The sequence below is a fragment of the Platalea leucorodia genome (genome assembly GCF_965183815.1).
Source record: "Platalea leucorodia genome assembly, chromosome: 1".
NCBI lineage: Eukaryota > Metazoa > Chordata > Aves > Pelecaniformes > Threskiornithidae > Platalea > Platalea leucorodia.
The window spans coordinates 119,790,220-119,809,913 of record NC_138823.1 but is presented as its reverse complement, the minus strand read 5'-3'; the positions used below and the strand labels follow the sequence as shown (position 1 = coordinate 119,809,913).

Sequence of the window (19,694 nt, the reverse complement as noted above, 5' to 3'; positions counted from 1 at the left end):
GCATAGGTAGCTTCCCTTGCTCAGTGTCCATGTCCACACAGACTAGCTGAGGTCGGCAGGGACCTCTGGAGATCGCCTGGTCCCACCTCCTGCTCAGAGCAAGGTCTCCTGGAGCAGGTTGTCCAGGGCCATGTCCGGTCGGGTTTTGAGTATCTCCAAGGATGGAGGCTCCACAGCCTCCGTGGGCAACCTGTGCCAGGGTCTGACCGCCCTCACAGAGAAAAAGGTTTCTCTTCTGTTTAAGCAGGATTTCCTGTATTTCAGTTTGTGCCCGTGGCTCTGTCTTCTCCACCCATCCCCATCAGGCATTTAAACATGTGGATAAGATGCCCTGAGCCTTCTCTTCTCCAGGCTGAGCAGTCCCCGCTCTCACACAACAGCTGCCCCAGTCCCTTCATCGTCTTTGTGGCCCTTCACTGCGCTTGCTCCAGTAAGTCTATGAGCCCCACCCTGTACTGGGGAGCCCAAAACTGGACCTGGCACTCCAGATGTGGCCTCACCGGTCCTGAGAAACACAGAAACGGGGTACAATATTGAAGGCTAGAGACCTTGCTTTTGGGATCCCTGTTCACGGGTGTGATTGATAGAAATAAATATGCCTGTTACTGCAGTGGGAAACTAAGCTGGCCCCGGGGTATTTCTGCAAAGCAGTAGGTGGTGTAGGTTTTATTTCCCCTCGTGCATTTCCCAAGCAGTGTTTTCTAAACATAGCATCTTGAGACGTGTTCTTCACTGCTCGCCTGCAAGGTTGGCAAGCGGCTTGTGTGTTTTGTTCTCTTCAACGGGCTCAGGGTTAGCTTTCTAACAGGGCTGAAGCGAAAGCAAATTATTTTCTGCTATTAACAGTTGGCCTTACCTCTTGCCAGTACGCTCATCTCTGGGTTTTTGACTCCTTCCTGGGGTGACTCACCCTCCTAGGGTGAGGCTGGACATTGAGGGTACAGCGCTGGTTAGCCAGCACCCGGGCTACAGGTGCTGGGTGCCTTGTGGTCACCACCGGCACCGACCGCCCATGCATCTAGCACGAGCGTGCGTGCGGGAGGTTGCAGGGAGGTGAGGCAGCCACCGACCTGGTTGCACAGAGCAGGATGGAGCGGTGAGGCTGCTGGGTGCGAGTCATGGATTCCCTCCGGGTACTTCTAAACTGGAGATATTTTGGATGTCATTAGGGAATAAAGCACTATTTTTTCTCTCTGTACACCATAGTCTGATATTCTCTCATCCCCTGCTTTATCTTCTACCACCAAGGAGATTATTTTATGCTCTCCATCAGTGTAGTGACCCCCAACTGTTTTCTATTTATGCTCCCAGCAGTTGTTTGGCTTACCCTTGTTTGCTGATCCTCACAGATCTGTGTTTCTTCTCTGCCTATGGCAGCTTCTGAGCTGGAGAAATATAACTTTAATTTAGTTTTTTATTTTATTTACAAAAGGAGAGACTGAGAGGTCAGGTACTGAAGTGGGGTTCAGTGCTTACGTAGGAGCAGGACCAAACAGTAAAGCCTATAGGAATAACAAGGCTCAGTGGTGCAGGGGTGGAGAAGCTCCTTCCCTTTTGAGGTGCATCCTGCTGATGATCTCAACCCACAGCCAGAGGTGGGAAGTGCCTTCCCCTTGGGGTAGGCAGGAGCAAAAGTGTTTGGGAGCTGTTCCTTGCAAAAGATGATGGGGAGAGACTACATTTGACAGGGTGAGAGACTTGGGTCTGAGTAAATCCCAGGCTGAGCGGACAGGTGCAAGGAGCAGAGGTGCGGGGTTGGGTTGCTTGTTCCGAGTGTGAATTTTCTCCCTCTCTCTGCTTGGGGTCCTTCTCCCATGTCACCAAACTCTTTTGATCTGCATTTACCCTGGACTGCTAAGGATCGAGTCTCACAAAAGTGTTCAAGGCTTAAAACAAGCTTTTGGCTTATGACTCCCAAAGTCTTACCCACCTTTGCCTACCTGCCCCTTTTACTGACCAAAGCTAAAAGCAAGCTGGCTGCTGGCCGGGGCACTGTCATATGTTAATAGTGTGATGTTCTATCAATCAGAGGGATACTTCAGAAAGGCATTAACCATTTTATGGTTAACCATTTTACTGTTAGCCATTTGGTCCTCTGCCTGTACATCAGGACCTTGGTGAACTGGGGTCAGGGCAATCAGTTGGGTAGATTAGCGTAGCTCTACTGAAGTCAGCTGTGGATGGCATAGGGCTGGAGTAACGCTTTCTGTGGGCTCACCCAGTAACATTTCTTCTTTTGTTTATATAAACAAATGCGCATTTCATGTTTCATCTTTCCTCTGCTGTGTTACAGAGCCGCAGGCAGCTGAGCGGCCCGATCAGTGGCACAAGATCTTACACAAGTCCTATTTTAATAACACGAAGTTCATTTGAGATTGAGGCGTCGCAATACATTGGTTCAGACATGATCACTTCCACATTTCTTTTTCTTGGGGAAGAGCTGGGGTTTATTTCCATTAGTCTGCATGCCTTTGGTTGAGACCACACTTTGTGGACAGCAGATGTTCTTCTCTGGCTTGAGTGCCAAAAAGATTTAATGAAAGATCAAAAAAGTGATGCTTGTCCTAGCCCCCAGCAGATGGACCCCATCTGCTCCGGGCAGTTCCCATCGGGCCATGCTGGAGTGGAGGCAGCCAGTGTCCCCCGTTCAACCCCTCCACCCCGGCGTTCACTGTGAGCACAAAACGCGGGGCTGGCCACAAACAAATAAATAAAGAGTGCTGTGGTAAGCAAGGATGAGGACTCTTCCGGAATTTCTTTTTCTCTGGCTTTTAAAAGAGAATTTGTTGTTCATAATGTACAGTAAGAAGAAAAATGTAGAAAAATATTAAACTCATAAATGCAACCCTGAAGCTGCAAGGTCAGTTTTGGCATCCTGGGTGTAACAAATAGGGCAGGAGCAAAGCCACCTCTTCCCCGCACTCCTCCCAGCTTCAGAAGAGCAAAACATCTATGAAGAATGGTGTTGGCAGGAGTATAGCCGTGTGAAAATAGAAAGGAAGAGAGATATGAGCAAGAAATCTGCTGAGAGCAACTCGCTATTCTCTAGATTTTGACAGATTGACTGCTTAATGTCCTCTCTGGGAATACCCTTTGGCGTCGATCTCCATGGCTGTTTTTCAGATTTGTACTCCCTGCAGAAAGATGGTCCAGCTATGACACCTGCATCTTCCCCAAAGCTCAGCGTTGCCAGGGTCTGTGGCTTTCGCAATGCCCCTCTTTAGTTCCTGGGCTCCCATAAAAGCCCTCTGCTTATTTCTCTGACCACACATTTGTGTTTTAAGACCTTGTGGTTTATGACCAGTCAGGATCAAAGCCAGCAACCCTGACGGCTTTGCTGCTTTGCATTCATGTGTATCTCAAAACATGGAGGGATCGTCTGCCAAGGGAAGTAGAGGGTTTATATTGAGACAAGCTGGCTTGTAGGGTGTAACAGTGACCTACAGCAAAGAGCCTTGGAAACATTCAGGATCAGGGCCCAGAGTCTGCTAAGGGCTGTCCTCTTGTGCAAAAGAGACCTAATTTCACATGCAGTTCTGCAGCAGCTGAAACCTCCCAAACTGGTGTGGAGCACCGTCTTCTTCAAGTATGGTCTTCTCTCCTTTGCGGGCTGCTGAGGAGGAGGATGAGGAGGGAGAAGTTGTCACCATCTCAGTGAGGGAAGGAGAGGGATGCTCAGTGCCGCTGCAGCTCTGCTCGTTGCAGAGGAGGTGGGAGGCAGCCTGGGAAGTGCTGGCTCCACACTGGGACCTGAGGTGCCACCTCCCCCGGCACCGCTACCGCTGCCAAACAGGGGTGAAGGAAGGACCTTTCTTCTGGGTTGGCTTGTGTTTTGGAGTGACATTTCCCAGCAGCAAGAGGAAAGGAGGAAGGAAATCTTATTTGCCTATAAAAGGATTCCCTGCCTGTATCCCACGTGTGGCATGTGAATGGGATGATAAGAAGAGGGGGTGGAAATCCTATAAACCATATCCCAGGGCAGGAGGCTCTCACTTTATGCTTTTCCCCTCTGCCTTTGATATCTCCGACCCTCTGACAGGTCCCTGGAGCTGCTCTGAAGAGAAATGCAAGAAGAAGAAAGCACTCCAATCACATTGACGCCAACTCCATTCCTTCAGCAAGCTATATATATTTTTATTTTATAGTCATTTGAACAGCGGAGAGTTTGGCAATAGTGACAGCCTCGGAAGTGTGCACTTTGCATTTGTGTGTGTGTGTTTCAATCCCTCCAGCTTGGCTCTCCCACTTGACGTCTTGAAATACCCACCACCGTGCCATTTTTAAACAAAGCAGCAAATTGAAATACCTCTCCTGTAGGCTCCCCAAGAGCATCATGTCTTCACACCCCCAACCCGGCAGCGCAGGGGACGTGACCCAAACTGGAGGGGTTTTATTGCCAAGCATGGAGCTGCAAAGAACTGCTGATACCTTTCAGCCAACAGCCAGCAAATCAGCATCGGCAAAGCTTCATTAAGCTGTTGGGGTGACCTGCGCTTCTTTCCCATCATTGCTGTTTATTTAAATTTATTTTTTTTCTTTAACACTTTTCTCAGCAAAAAATTACTGAGGCCAGACCTTCAGCTGGGCATGACTTTATTGGCACGAACAGATTTGTGTCTGCTGAGGACTGTGCCTGGACCAGCAAAGACTGGAGTATTATTTCAGCTGGGTTTCCATCACTAAAATAGGTCAGGTGATTCCTAAAGCTGCTAAAGTGAGATGTCCTGGGGTTCATTTTCAATAGACAGTTGGTTTTTATATGGCAGCGTATTACCTAATAGCATTACATTTCTGTTATTTTCCTAATACTTTCGTTTTCTCTTTCCAAGAATATATTTGACTGACTATGCTGTAAGTCATCACTGCTTCCTCTGATGCTGGAGAATAAATAAAGTTTCTGACAGGATTTTTTAAAAGATCTGGCAGTGGGTCTAGCTCTCCCACTGAAATCAGTGAAACATTAGCTTCCGACTGATGGGAGAAGGACCAACAAAATGGGGCATGCTTCTGGAAAGGATGCCCTCCTCAGTAAGTCAACCCATGCCTGTTACTTGCGAATTCACTCACGCACATAGCTGGATGAGTCGGACAACCCGTTGAGCAGCTGGTACTCAGCCAATAAGCCCAACTGTATCTCTCAATGCAAAGCAGAGGTAACTCCCTCTGCTCGTTGAGACAGGACCTCGGTCCCAGCAGCCTGAATTGGGGCGCTGTGAGGGACAAGGAGCTCAATCCCCTGTGCCTCGCTGCCAGGGCTTAAGGGGAAGCAAAACAGGAGAAGAAAGCAGGAGCTAGCTTTGCTGGTGTCCCAACGAAGCTCAGCAAGATGGGAAAGGACACTGCAGAGCGACAGCCCCGGGCAGCCGAGGCAGCTGTTTGCAAGGCTGGACTGCTGCACTGGTTCTTTGCTGAAACAACCGAGCTGTCCTAATAAATTCCCTGTGTAAAAAAATATATCTATAAATCATGGCTTAGTAAGAACAATGCAGCTGCTAACAGGGCTGGATGTGGCCAAATGAAATGCTCTAATGCTCTCTAATCCGATACCGAGCCGTGACGACTTTCTTTGCAAGGAGTGACTCTACTTGAACATGTGCGTGCATACGTACATGTACACGTACACATACCTATAGCTTTATAATCCTGCTGCCAAAGGGGGAAGACCCGGGTTGCGGGTGGGCAGGGGGGAGCCCCCTCCGCTACACGATCATGAACTGGCAGACGTAGGGCAGCTGCTCTCTGCACCTCTTGTCAAACCACTTGCCGACGGCAGCCCCTGACAAGGCCGCGCAGTTTTCCAGCTTGCCGCCGTCGGGCTGGGTGGTGATTTCAGTCTCCCAGTTCTTGTAGCGGATGGGGCCGCCCGTCATGTCGACCCACTTGCCCTCCGCCGCCATGTCGTTGAGGCCCAGCCAGATCTCCGCCTCGGAGCCGATGCTCTTGCGCATGTAGTCGTAGAGGGCATCGTTCTCCTCCCCGCTCTGGGGGGTGCTGAGCGTGCCGCCCTGCGAGATGCAGTTTTCGCTGGCCTCGTGGTACGTCTTGGTCTCCGAAAATGCAAGAAAGCATTTTAGGTGAATTTTGGTGCCTTTCAGGCAAACTGAGAGGTTACCACATGAACAGAACAAAAAGACAGAAAGGGAATTGGTTTTAAAAACAGCGCCCAGGAAGAGGCAGCGGCAGCAAATGCAGCGGCCAAACTACAAACTTCATTTCTTAGGCTGTGTAGCGACTCTCGGCAGTCCCAGGGGCCCTCTCCCTCCTATGCAGGGCATGGCTGTGGGGACGTGCCCTCCCTGTCTGCAAACCATTGGGAAAAATGGACCTCGGGGTGCCCCTGTCACCCTCCTGGGCACTGCTGCTGCCGGAGCAGAGGCACAGCGTCGTCCTCCTACCCCTTCCCCCGGCCTCGCTCTTCCCCACCTGCTGCTACGCTTTCTCTGATGTGTTTGTGGGAGGTAAGGTTTGTGATGGGCGCTGCCGGGTGTGTTTTAGAAAAAAGTTTGCAATTTCAATTCAATCAATCACCTTAATTATGCAAGCCTGAGAAAAATGTCTTTTTTAATAGGCTTTGATCAGAAGTGTTGTGCTTGCATAGCTTGAGGTCTTCAGAGGAAATTTCTACTTGCCTCTGATTTTATTGTTAAGAATAGCAATTTATTTTATTTTTTTTTTTAAGCTCTAAACCCTGAGAGTGCAGGGTACCGTAGCCAAACAATAACTAATCAGAGCCACACATTAATATCCAAACTAATGAATGTGAGCTTGGAACTAAAGCCTTGATTTTGCTTGTGTTCCTTTTCTTTTAAGGAGAAAATTCTCCTTAACTTGCATTTTCATCTCATTTCTGTTTCGTATTCTGCAAATCCTTCTCCTGTTGATGTCAGTGGAGTTTGCACAGAATAAGCGTGGAGCATGGCTGGAAGATGGACATTTTAGGACTGTCCTCTATATGTGTTCAATGAAGCACGGTGGGACGGACCTCCATGAGGTTCCCTGGGCAATACCACGATATGTATGAGACCAGGTCACCATTTCACTGGGGTTCAGACAAAAGAGTAAGCTACATTTGACTGAAGTACAGCATAATCCATTACCAATCCCTCTGATTCATAAAAGGAAAATGAACATCTGGCTGAGTGTCATAGAAATATCCACAGCTTTACAAATGGGAAGATCTAGCACATAAAGAGGGGGGCCATATGCTGCACAACTCATGTCATTAACTGCTTGAGGAGCTTCATCTGCCTGAAGGAATTGCAGCGAGCCCACACTTTGCTTTGATCCCCCAGCCTCTCTCCCTGTGATGGACTCCTTGTCTCAGGGCGCTTGGGCATCTCTTGTTAAAGCGTGTGGAGCAATTGTAGCTGCTTTATAAGCACCTCCTCTCTCAAAGCCAGTTCCTCTCTCAAAGCAAAAGCCATGCCTTCTTTAGCAAGTCCTTTACCTGTCTGGAGTGCTTGCTTTTCCTTCAGTAGAGCGACCTCCTGAGAGATGTTGTCAATCATGTCCTTCAGGTCTTCAATCATTTTGAGGGTCACACCATCTGTTGGAGAAACCGAGGAAGGAGCATAAACATTGGCCACATCCCCCGGGGAGGCAGCTGAAGCTGTTCTTATCATCAAAACTCCCCAGTTCTCTGCCCTCAGAGAAAGACAAACAAAAGGGATCTGCAAAGTCAACGCCTGTTCCCCTTGCACATCCATCACAGTGAGCGTTCGCTCGCTAGCCTGGTTCCACCAGCAACCCAGTTTTCCCAGTTGGGGTTTCAGGGCTTTGCACCCCGTGGGGCAGTGGGGTCTCCCCTTAGGCTGCTGCTGCAGTGCTGGGGTGGGGTTCGCACGCATGAGCATCACGAGGTGCAGGCTCGTCTCTGGAGCCCCTATGTAGGGGCAGCACCTGGGGTGGTGCTGCACTGGGGTCCAGCTCCCAAAATGCAGGAGGGCACCATATGATGCCACCTTTCCTGAGCAGGAGTCCTGCTGCACAAGTGTTTTGTGGGGAACTTAAAGCTGCTGCTGAATAGGATTGTTTTTTTTTTTTTAAATTCCTCAAAAACATGCCCTCTCGCTCTGTATTCACAGCACACCCTCCTGGCTTTCCTTAAACACCCTAATGCATGATTTTCTCTGCTTGCAGTCCCTGCTGTGCCCCCACATTAGTCTGCTCTCGCGGGTGCATTGACAGGAGCGAGCTTTGCTCGCCAGGCTGACGCTCAGCAGGAAGGGGCTGGAAGGGCTGCGGTACCTCCACTAGATCTGCCCCTGCACCATCGGCCACCCAGCCTTCGGCCCACCAACAACGCCACCCCTCAGGCCATCACAGCTGCCTCTGCCCTGCCTCTGCCTTCAGCATCCCCGGTGCAGGTACCCAAAAACTGGCCAGAGCTGCTCTCCTGCCATGAGAAGACGCCTCCTTGGCCAGGGTGTTGGTTGCAGCCACTAAAGCCTACATCTTGCTAGGTGTGTCACCTCTGCAGCAGCTCTAACCATTAATTGGTACTTGGCTTTGTCCTGTCTAGGAGCAAAAGGACCATTGTGCCTTGGAGGTGGTAGGAGATCGGACATCGAGGTGTTTGTATTCATTGAGATATCTCTGCTGCTCCTGTTGCTTTACTTCGCCTGGTGTAAGCATCTGGTAGTCCTCATGGGGTGAAAGGAAAGGGGACAATTTGCCCACGAACGCAATAGGATGGGCTTTCTCCAGGGTCAAGGAGATGGGGAGCCGAGGCACCAAACCAGGTAAGTGGGGAAGCAGCTTGGATGCAGACCAAAACCACCAGCCCAAAGATTACACAGTGTCATGAATATGAAAAGCCAGCCACATCAGGAAGAGGGCATTAAGCTGCTTTACTCATTGCTCAATTAACTTTAATGGGTACACTTAACACCGAGGCACTAGTTATTATTTTGGTGCCTTTGATGAAAACACTTTGTGGGAAACAGCTAATTAATGCCTTTTTTTTTTTTTTCCCATGCAAGCCTCTCAGAGCAGAACAAATGTCCCTTAGGTTTAAGTAACATCCAAGGGCCATGGCAGGACACTGTTAATGAGTCTTGCTGGGGCAGCTCCTTACATTGTTGCAGCCGGGTTTGCTGGTGGGTTCCCATCTAGAGGGTGCCCATCACCCAAGGTGGACACATCTTGATAACTACCCAAAAGCGCCCCGTCCCTTTTCACCACCTAGTTTCCAAGCCTTGGGCCACAAGATGTTCCTGCAGCAGCGCGTTCCCTGGGACATCGCAGGGAGAACGAGGAGTGGTTAATTTGCACTTCAGCTACAAAGCAAGTACCATGGCTATGTCAACAAACATTGAGTTTTCTACTCTGTTGCCAGAGGTTTTTGTCTCTGCGCTGTTATTATTTCCTCAAGGCTCACCTCCTGAAGCCCACGACCAAGGCTATTACAGCTTGGGTTTGCTGTGACTGAAGCCAGCGTGGGGGCTTCCAGTGCTGCCCATGGGAGCTGGAGCAGGTCCTTGTGCGGCTGACTGCGAGCAGCAGGATTAAGCGCGGGCAGAGATGAAAAGGAGACTCACAGAAGGATGTGGGTCGCAGCAGCCTGTTGGTTTGAAAACCTGGCCAATAATGTATTTGATGCTGCAAATGGGAGCTCTTGCCCATTTTTCTTTATTCTAATTATATGCTGAATAACAACCAAATCCCTCTGTACTTCATTTTGATTATTTAACTATCCCTATATGAAATTTGGATCTATATCTAGGCTGCTTAGCTTTGTCTGGGCAGGCATCATTTCGTTTGTTCCTATCCAAACAGGTTTCTGTCCCCCGGCAGAGCGAGCATCACTCTGGTTTGCCATGTCTGTCATCAAACCTCCCTGGCCATCGGTATTTCTTCTGACACCAGGCATTTCCCTGAACGTCCCAGCTGGAAAAGGCGCTCCCATATTGCAGTCTGTCCCTGGATCAGAGGAGGGGACCGAACGCACCCGCACTGGGTTTGTATCAGTGTAAATGTTGACAGGCATCTTCTGGGAAGAGCACCCAGACTCCAAGATTACATGGGAATTTTGGGCAGCCTCCTCAGCGGTGCCCACATCAGCCCCTACCCGCTCATTTAAGCATCTGGACTCCAATGGCCGGCTCCAATTACCTTAAAAATACATGAGAGCAATGCAAAGATGCTCCCTCCCATGGCCCTGTCACCCCGTCGCGACTGTGGCCAAGGGGAGCCCCACCCAGGGCTGGCGGGTCCCCAGCCTGGACCCCTGAGCAGCGGTGCCATCGTCCTCTGGGCAGGGGTGCCATCGTCTGCCGTGGCTCCCGCCTCCCCTGGGCACCCTTTGGGGTGAGACCCCCGCGGCTGCCGGAGGAGGGCAAATCCCATCTGCCCCCCAAGACATCGGGCTTTGGAGAGAGTTTGCTGAACCGCTGCATCTGGAAAAAACACTGGGGAGCAATTTGAGGGGGGAAAAAAACCCAACAGCAGGCAAAGTGAATGTGCTATCTCAGCATTTTCTAAATGTTATGGTTTAGCTTTTTCATGTTGAAACAGCACCATTTTTGTTCTGAAGCAGATCCAAATGTAAGCAATAATTACACAAAAGAAGAAGAAAAACCAAACCAAACAATAAAAAAACAAATAAAAGGGGAGAAAAAGAGAAAAAGCTTGGCTCGAATCATCATTTTCTTTTCTAACATTCGTGGTTTGTCTGTGCAGATTGAAAAAAAAATAAATCCCGCCAAACACCCCAACCCTCCAGCGGCTTCATCCTGCCCGACCCTCCCCGGCAAAGGGCAGGGGGTGAGCCAGGACGGCGGGGTGCGGGGGGCCTGGGATGGGATGGGGATGGGATGGGGCCATCCTGCCCTCACTCAGGGCAGGAGGGGCTGAGCCCCAGCCCCTGCGGCGAGTGGGCAGGCAGGCTTGGACGCAGTGAGGGGCTGCAGGCAAAGAAGAGCCTCATAGGGGATTTTTAGTGCTTTCCTCCCTCTTTCCCCATCCCCTGGTGTTGGTAAAAATCAGAAAAAAGATAACCAAGAAATGCTGGAAGTTTCCAGTAAAGGCAGGGCAGCTGACCCACCGTGGGGCTGGATGCAGCCGGCCAAAAAATGCCAAGTTTGGTTTGTTTGTTTTTTTTTTTTTTTCTTTTCCCCAGAGAAAACTTGACCTCTGCTTTGAAAAGAAACCCCGAAGCTCTCAGGAAAAATTACCACCAGCTGTTTCAGATAGCTTGATTTTCAGAAAAAAAAATATTGCCTCCTCCCCTCTGAAAAATGTGTTTAAATTGGAGCCCAACTTTCCTGTCAAAAAGGTGATTTTTCTCCCACCACCTGACTTTTCTTCCACCACCTGATTTTTCTCTCACCTGCTTGTCACCGATGGGTTACAAACAGCAGTTCCAGCGACACAGAGAGAAAAACAAAATTTCTCTAAGAAAATCATTTCTCCCTCCTGATACATCCAGTAAGTGCAATGCGCGTACGTACCCTATACCAGCCCAAGGAGGTATTTTTGCTCTAGAAAACAGCCACAGACGCGGCACACGCAGCTATGCAGTGATTTCATAGAAAGATCGAATGGGAGAAAAAGGAAAAATTTCTCAAGGATGGGATCAGATGGAAACAGCCACTGGGCGAGCATAGAGAGCAGCCCGGCCAAACGAATTCCTGGGATGCTTCTTCCTCGCTCCCCACTTTGTTCCAAGCAGTCGAGCGCCCGCCAGAAGCGGTTCCAAGCCCAGGCGACTGCAGCCGGACACGGCAGGCAGGCAGGCGGGCTCACACGCCGCTGGGCTGCAACGCCAGCCCCTTCCTTACCTGCCTTCTCCTACAATTAACGTGCATGGAGTCCGAGGGAGAAAGGATGGGGCGGTAGCAAAAAAAGAGACGAAAAGGAAAAAAAATACATTAAGGAAAAGAAAACTTAGGCATCTTTTTGTGTGCATTGCCCTCTGGTAAGCCTGAGTAGTCGGAGCTCGTGTACGGCTTGACAGACACCTAGGGCAAGTGTTTTAAAATAAAGATCCATGTTGATATTTAATGGATTATATATTATCTGCCTACTCTTGTCTCCAAATCTACAACAGCAGTCTGTCATCTGCCACTTACGTGCTTCTGAAAAATGAATGAGGAGGGGTAGGGGTCATAGAAAGGGACATTTTAGTAGAGGGAAAGTTTGGGGTGAACCTTAGAGATAACATGGAAAATATGCTGCCCTCTGAAGTCCAGACCAAGCTGTCCCATCAAATGTATTCATGGTGGGAACCCACCAAAAACTTTTCAGTTTCATTGCTATTTTACAGAAGGGCTATGCAATTATTTCTACAGGGAGGAAAAAAACAGACTTTTATTAGGTTTTTAGATTCTTTTAAAAAAGTTTCATTAAAACACTGTTAAATGCTCAAATCACCGGGGTGACTGCATCCCCCCCAAGCCCCGCCAAGTTTCCTTGCTGGGAAGATGCCGCCGCTCCTTACCTTTCTTGGAAGCCACTGGCTTTTGCCGGATTTTGGTGGTTTGCTGGCCGGAGACCTGGGCGAGGGAGAGGAGGCAGAGGAGCAGGCAGGCTCCCCAGAGCGCCATGCCGTCCGGTGCCGAGCGGAGGTGGAGCGGCTCCGGTTTGTCCTCAGACAGCCGGCTTAACACCGGCTTGGATCAGAAATGGCTGTCCCAGAAAGCCGCCCGCTGAGCCCCGGCCAGAGGCAGCCTCCCGGCCCCGGGGGGGCTCGGGCTGCTCCGGCCAAGGCTGAAAACATCCCAGCGGGTTTGCATTTCTTAGCACGCTGCTTGTTTTTGTTTTAAAAAAAAAAAAAAAAGAGAAGGGAATGAATCTACTGAAAGTCTGCTAAGCTAAACATAAGGAAAGGCTGTGGAATGGTTTCCTATGGATTTTAGCAAAATGCCACGGGTTTGATCTCCTGTGTCAGCGATGGCAACAACGATGTGAGGTGTGAACCGGAGCCTGGGCGGCAGAGGGAATAGAGGGGGGCCAGCCTGCCCGGGCGGCCCCTCTGCGGGGCTGCCTGCGAGGGATGCTGCGAGCACCGGCAGCGGTGGAGGGAGCATGTGGGGGGCCTGAGCACCCCGGCCCCCACCACGGCACGATGCAAGGCCCTGCATGGAGATTTCTAGTTCATCCCCACTGCAAGGGGCTGCTGCAATCCCCCAGCCCAAGTGCAGCCTCAGCGGGGGCAGAGGGCTTTCTTTTCTACATTAGTCCTTGCTCAAAGTGGAGGACAGCTGCTACACCTCAAAAACCCAGCTCCACCGTGGCCTCGGCAGGGTCGTCCTGCCATCATTGCCTCTCCATGACAGATGAGACTAGCACTTCATGCCACCTCTTCCCAGCTCTGTGTGGGGTCCCCTCTGGGGGGTGACCCCCTGTGTGGGGATGGGAGGCAGGTGCCAGGCAGCCCTGCCTGCTGCGGGCAGAGCCATCCCATGAGAGCCAGTCGCTTTCTCCCCTCTGCCCTGGCGGTAATTTCTTGTTTGCCCTTAGGCAGCCACAATTCGTGGGCAGCTTCCAATGCAATAGGTTTGGACTTCTATCTTTGTGATACCCCCCCCCAAAAGGGGGGTGCTGTGTACAGCAGCCCTGTGGTGTGTGCAGCTGTGTCTTTGCTCTCACCCAGCTCCCAAATTTACATTGCAGGATAAGGCTTCAGCCCGTGCCCATGCGGGGTGGCTTGGTGGCACCCCCTTCAGCCGTGGAACCTGCCTGGGGGGCAGCAGGGGACGACCTGATGTTTGCCCCCCTTTTCCTTGCACCGATGGCTGGGGATGGAGCGTGGCTCCCAGCCCTGGCCTCGAATTGCCGGTTCTGGGGCAGTTCCAGCATAAATCACTCTCATCACAGCCAGTCCCACGCTCAGCGGTGAGGACAGCTATGTTGGCCATGCTGTCCCCTACCCCTATGGCAATTTTTCAAGGACAGGGGTGGCCAGTGCCATGGGGCTGCCTGGCAGCAGCATCGCACTGAGATCTCGGAGGTGCCTGGGTGGCACCATCCAGGGGAGCAACGTGTCCCCACCACCAGACCACACAGTGGCTTCATGTGTGTTTTGTTTTCCAAAGCTGCTTTTGGTTCTGTAGGATAGGAAACCAAACAACAGCTCCAGAAGTTTTAACCAAATCGGAGGGCTGCTCATTGTGTTGCTCTTTAACCCTTTCCATTGCCCTGGCTGGGAGCTGGAGGTGTTTCGGCTCTGCCTCACCCCACCGGGCAGCGGGAAGGGGAGATCTCAGCCTCTACACCTTTGTCCAGAAAGTGATCTGAAAAGGGACTGTGTTTCAGCAGGCCTGGGCAAAAGCATGGATGAAGCAAGGTGGGAAGATGTTCGACCTGCTACTGCAGACATCCCACCAAGAGGAAGGCTGCTCCATCACCATACCAAGTGCATTGCACCTGCCTGGCACTGGACTGCTTCCCTTCCTCCTCTGGCAGTACTCACGCCTTTGAGAGTCAAAATCGACAGGTGCTCTTTGCACTTAAGAAACGTTACACGTGCCAGGGTTGATAATCCAAAGTATCTCATGGCCAGGCCTGTCAAAGCACTGAGAGGCTTCACGAGGCACGGAGGCTCTGAAAAGCTGGTTGGTGCTTCTCACCCACCACCCTGGAGTCAGGCTGAGTACTTTGGGGGTCTTCCCTGGGGCCACCCGCATAGTTAGGCAGCCAAAAATGCTTAGAAATTTGGGTCTTCACTCAGTTTTGGGAACATTCAGGCTTCAAAATACCCCAGAGCTGTAACATGATGAGCTGGACTTGGAATGGGGAAAACAGGTCCCACAAAAAGCCATTTTCCCCAAGTCCCCCTCACAGGGTCCCGGCCTGACTTCAGCACAGCCCAGCTGCTCCAAGAGCTGCTCCCGCAGCCTGAACCAAGACCACTGCCTCATTTTTTGGGTGCTGGGGTTGTTTGGCGGCTGCAGCACAAGCAGGTGAGTCTTTCCTGCAGGAGGCGCAGGAACCTTTGAGCAAGTGGAGGAAATTCATGTAGAGAGAGGAGAGGATGGACAGGCATTTTGAAGAACAAAGCACGCTGGGCATCAGCCATTAACCTTAAATCTTTTCTGAAAAATTAAGGCAAGATGCCACCCAGCACAATGTGAACCACTGGAGTCGTAGGAGCATAAAAGGTCTGAGATAAACAGGGGTGTGGCTGGAAAAAGAGCTGCCGCTGATTTACTTTGGCCATAGCTGTGTTACCCTGCCTCGCACTTTGGCTGAGTAAGGAAAACCCTGTCCTTATATGCTACCTGAATAGAGCTCCCTTGCAGTCCAAACTTGTGAAGTCAAGGAAGAACGGGTTTGATTTCCCCCCCCCCGCCTTTACCACACACACAGCCCCACTCTGATTTAAGCCAGAGAACATATATTTTTGGGATTTACCATTCTCCTGCCTGGACTATCCCAAAATGGGATGGAGCCCAAGAGATGTAACACCTACATACACGTGTATGTTCCCTTCTCTTGGCACTTGAGTAGCACTGACCTGTCCAAAGCACTTCTGGTAATTCAGCACCTCCCAGTTTTCCTTGGCTCCTGATTTGGTCGCCTGCCTTTGCTTTGATTCATGTCCTGCCACGCTGGGGAAAAAAACGAAATGCTCCCTTTGCTGCTGCGCGTGAAACAGATGGCTCTGATGTGGAGTCTGATGGTGATCCCTAACCACGGGTTTCTGGGTGGCTGGGACCTGCTGGAGCATTGCATTTCTCCAACTCCCCAGCTGAAACAAGAAGGGCAGGGCAGCTTATGGTTAGCCCCTCTCTGAGCGTGAAGGTCCCCGTGCTGAAGGTCTGCAACCAAGGGGGCCTCTCCCTGCACCGGCCAGCAGGTCCTGTGCTGGATGCCACCATAATTTTTCTTGAAAAAGAGAGAAATGAAAAGTAGACTTAAAAAGCCTGTCTCTGGCTGTAACTCCTATTCGCAAGGGGCTTTGCTGCAATTCTGCCTCACATAGGGTGAAAAAATAAATCCCTGATGCTGTAACAGCTCATGAACCCACCGGACCGGAGCAAGCTGAAGTGAACAGGTCCAGAACAGGGACGCTACGGGGAAGGGCCACCTAAGAGCTGGAGGAACCCCCTGCCTTGGCTCCTGCTGAAGCCGGAGGCTGCGGCTCCAGTTAAATCACAGGACTACGAATGGTCACTTGTAAGTTGGCTCTTTGGGCAGATATGCTTTTGAGATCCTGATGATTCACACTTCTTATGTAAGGGAGGCGTGGGAGGTGAGTAGAGGTAATCCTTTTTATTAGATGAACTAATTGAACTGGAAGACGGTGGCGAGGTTTGGGCCAACGCGAACCCTTCCCCTTCGGGGCTGAAAGGGAAGCAGCAAAGGTCAGAGCTGAGGAGCAACAGCTGGGAGGCTCGTCAGGCACCCACAGCCCATCCAGGAGCAAGCACCGGGGGAAAGAGAGCAACAGCTGATTCATGGAAGGGTTTATGAGAAGAAGAAAGGCTGTAATTATGCCAAGAAACCAGGTTTTTGTCCAAGATTTTTTAAATCTGTACAATTATGGATTTTACTTCCCATTAAATCATTTTACTCCCTGGTTTCAGGCTCGGTCTCCTGGTCAGACAGACAGTAGCTCGTGTTAGCTGTAAGGAAACTGGTGCGAGATGAAAAAAAGAGGGCAGAAAAACGTATGCTTACAGAAACTGTCCCAGGGCCGCAGGGAAGCAGTCAGAAAAGTTTACGTGGCTTTGGGAAACCCAGTAAGTTGGCTGCGATGCTGAATCTGGAAGGCCTTCAGTTAGCAAAACAGTGGCTGGAATAAGCCCATGAAAGGAAGCTGGATGCTCCTGGCAACGATGCAGACCTGTGATTTCGTGCCCAGCTAGGCAAGGAAATGGGCAGCGAGATCAGAGGCTATTTTGACTCGGCTCCTAGGAAATGAGCAGGTACGGCCAAGCCAAGAAATGAGGCAGCGCCACCGCACAATGGCTGGAAAGTGGAAGGGCGGACTAGATAACAGCATTCACACGGTTATTATCAAGATAGGCAATTACCAGTCCTGGCTTTTCAAGGCTAAGTTGCCAGTTCAAAGGCAGGCCACCACAACGCCAAACGATTCTTGCTCTTTGCCTTCAGCCCCCCTCTTCTGGGAAGGCTCTGACCTCCCCCGCCGGCGCTGACAGCAGGAACGCAAAGGGGAGACCCAAAAGCATCTTTACGCGTGGGGCCGTGCAGCTCGGTGGCTTGACCCACGGCTCGGGCAGCAGGCAGGGTTTTGTGCCTCTGCTGCCTTCACCGAATCCACTCTGCAGGGGGAGGATCCGCATCTCAGCGGCACCGCAGTAACCTCAAAGAGGAACAGGAGAGAAACAGCGCTGGACAGTAAAAGACATGCTGCAAGGAAGTGGGGCTAACAGAAGAAAATCTCTGATATTAATTAGCCGCTGCCCGAACTCACGCTGGCATCGTTCCCAATTTCCACCAGCATAAACAACTTCAGAACAGGTTGAAATGGAAAGACTCAAATCTATGGATCATTGTTTTTCAGACCAATTGAGAAGAAACGCGATAATAGTTCAGGAAAGGGCGGTATTCATAAGGACAATGATGGGGAAAACCAAGGAGTCAGCACTTTGCCAAAACGTTATCCCCAGCACCAACTTTAGGAAATTGGCTCTGAGCCTAAGGAGGGAGCCTTCCCATCCCATCCCATGGCAAGCACAGCTCACATCCCTACCCCATGTTCACCAAGGGTCATGGGACAGAAGGATCCATGCTAAAGGAGATCCTCGGGCCTTAAACCAGACCCAAACATGGAGAACTTGCATTCAAGCACTATCAGCTGCTCAAAATCCTCCTGTTTCCAAAAGGAGCTGCACCAAAGGACTCACCCTCCCTTCTCCTTGGCGCATGCAGCTCCCGTGGGCTAGGGGTAAATCTGGCTGCCTTCACTGCTTCGCTTTTCTGCCCATCATCCATGTCCCGAAGTCCAACCAGCCAAAGGAAAACTGTAGTCAAGCGTCTAAATCTAACACCAGAACTCTGGAGAAATTCCTAATTGTGTAGGATTGCTGAGCAGGCTGCACGAAACCAACTGTCTCGGCATCAGCTCAAGTGAAGTCACTGTTGAAATTAAAGTCAGTATTTTAGGACTGGCAGGCAGACGGCAGTTCTGCCAGCTTATGATCTTGTTGCATGTCGTTCTCACCTTTGAGTGATTGCTTTACTTTCATATGGCTGTGGATGCTGAATTAGGGATCGTAAGAGAATTTCAGCATCAGCCTTATGAATTTCTTGGTTTTTTCAATTTAGAGAAAAGGTTGCATGATCAGACAGCAGGAAGAAAGCAATCCACGCCCTTGAAAAGGCTCATCAGATCAAAGTTGGTCTCTCTCTGGGGGGAAAGGAAAGAAGTAGGACTTAAATCATGACTTCTCAACCCATAGGTTTCCAAGCCTGGGAACACCAAAACTTACCGTTTGCTAAAACGCAGCGAGAACGCGTGGCGAGAGAGCTCCTCTGGAAGGGAGGGCCTGCAGGCTGGTGGCTCCGACTGCCTCCAGTGCCCAAGCACAACCGGCTCGGCTGCGGTCCCCGCCGTGCCAGCTGGGTGCAGGAGGGCCTCTCTATGTCAGAAAGCAGCTGAGATTTCATTTCCTTTTTCCCCTACCAAGGTATTAGCTAAGGGGCTGCAGTAACTATGATTTCAGTTTAAATCAGGGAGATCCAATCTGATCTACAAATGCTGTGACATGAAAACTCAGGTAGGGTGCTGATCCCACCCTAATTTCGAGAACAGGATAGCAACAGAGATGTTCATAGAGCTCGTGAGATAACCACAGCCCTATTAAAAAGTGTTCCAGTCGATGAAACTGAGGTTGAAACCATCACCAGGGAGTCATTAACAGCAGCACATTTGAGATCCTAACGTTGTCTTGCAGGAACAGCAAAAAGGTCTTTGTTACTGGATAGCTAGAAATGCAGCTGATCCAAGGAAAAACCGAGGCATCGCAGTCTCTCCGTGGGGAGCAGGCAGGTGACACCCGCCTCTGCCAGGCACAGCTAACAGGAGCACCCACACTTTGCCTTAGAGCAAAATGCCTGCCCTCACATCGGCAGGGAGTGCAAACGGGCAGGAGCGCACTAGGAGACGAGGGGTTGGGGAGCAGGGAGGAAAAACAGCACCGAGAAGAGCTTCAGTCCCAGCTGCAGGTCTGCTCTTGTGCTTTGCACAAGTGCGTTAAAGGAAAGGAGGGAACAAGGCTCTGGGGTAAGGACTGGCGCGCTCTCCTTGCAGGTCTTACCAAAGTGTGCTGACTTCTTCCCCCTGCTCTGGGGCTCCGTGGCTGCTTACTACACGCAAAGTAAACCAGTGCCACAGCAGGGCTGGAGAACATCCCTCTGCTGAAGAGGGCAGTGGCATCTGCTGAAGTTTAAAAGAAAAGTTGGAGGCAGTCCTAGCAGGAGGTGGTAAATCCCAGTTAATTCCTATTTACAGAGAAAATGCAGAAACTCCATGAGATATTATCTATGTCAAATCCAGGCGCCGAGTCCCTCAAAAAGAGACTTGCACACTCCAGTCTCACGGGAGCCATGAGTGAGCTCTGGCTCCCACTAACTTGTCTTTACAACAGGCTGTGCTGAGGCAAGTTTCCATAAAGCCCAACTGCGGGTGGCATAGCCCCTCTCCTCCCCGTTGCCTCAACCCCCGCCCCCAGGGCAGAGCAAGCTCCCCTCTCCTCCCCAAACTACACAATTGCAATGTTGAA

General features: G+C 50.8%; 1 protein-coding gene across 3 annotated transcripts; it reads right to left on the bottom strand.

Annotated features, from left to right (window-relative positions):
- Positions 1–4,109: 4,109 nt before the first annotated feature.
- Positions 4,110–19,607, bottom strand: CLEC3B (C-type lectin domain family 3 member B). 3 transcript variants are annotated; one of them, XM_082324526.1, is made up of 8 exons: positions 18,402–19,607; positions 18,134–18,319; positions 17,817–18,048; positions 16,980–17,272; positions 15,458–15,551; positions 12,440–12,745; positions 7,448–7,546; positions 4,110–6,100 (listed from the first exon to the last, which is right to left on the bottom strand). In XM_082324526.1, exons 6-8 carry the CDS (start codon positions 12,543–12,545, stop codon positions 5,700–5,702), a joined length of 606 nt encoding a protein of 201 aa, XP_082180652.1. In that variant the 5' UTR covers positions 12,546–12,745; positions 15,458–15,551; positions 16,980–17,272; positions 17,817–18,048; positions 18,134–18,319; positions 18,402–19,607; the 3' UTR covers positions 4,110–5,699. The 3 variants fall into 3 exon arrangements, with proteins under 3 accessions (XP_082180652.1, XP_082180650.1, XP_082180651.1); XM_082324524.1 differs by lacking the exons at positions 17,817–18,048; positions 18,134–18,319; positions 18,402–19,607 and having other exon boundaries at positions 16,980–17,432; XM_082324525.1 differs by lacking the exons at positions 15,458–15,551; positions 17,817–18,048; positions 18,134–18,319; positions 18,402–19,607 and having other exon boundaries at positions 12,440–12,748; positions 16,980–17,432.
- Between the last annotated feature and the right edge of the window lie 87 nt (positions 19,608–19,694).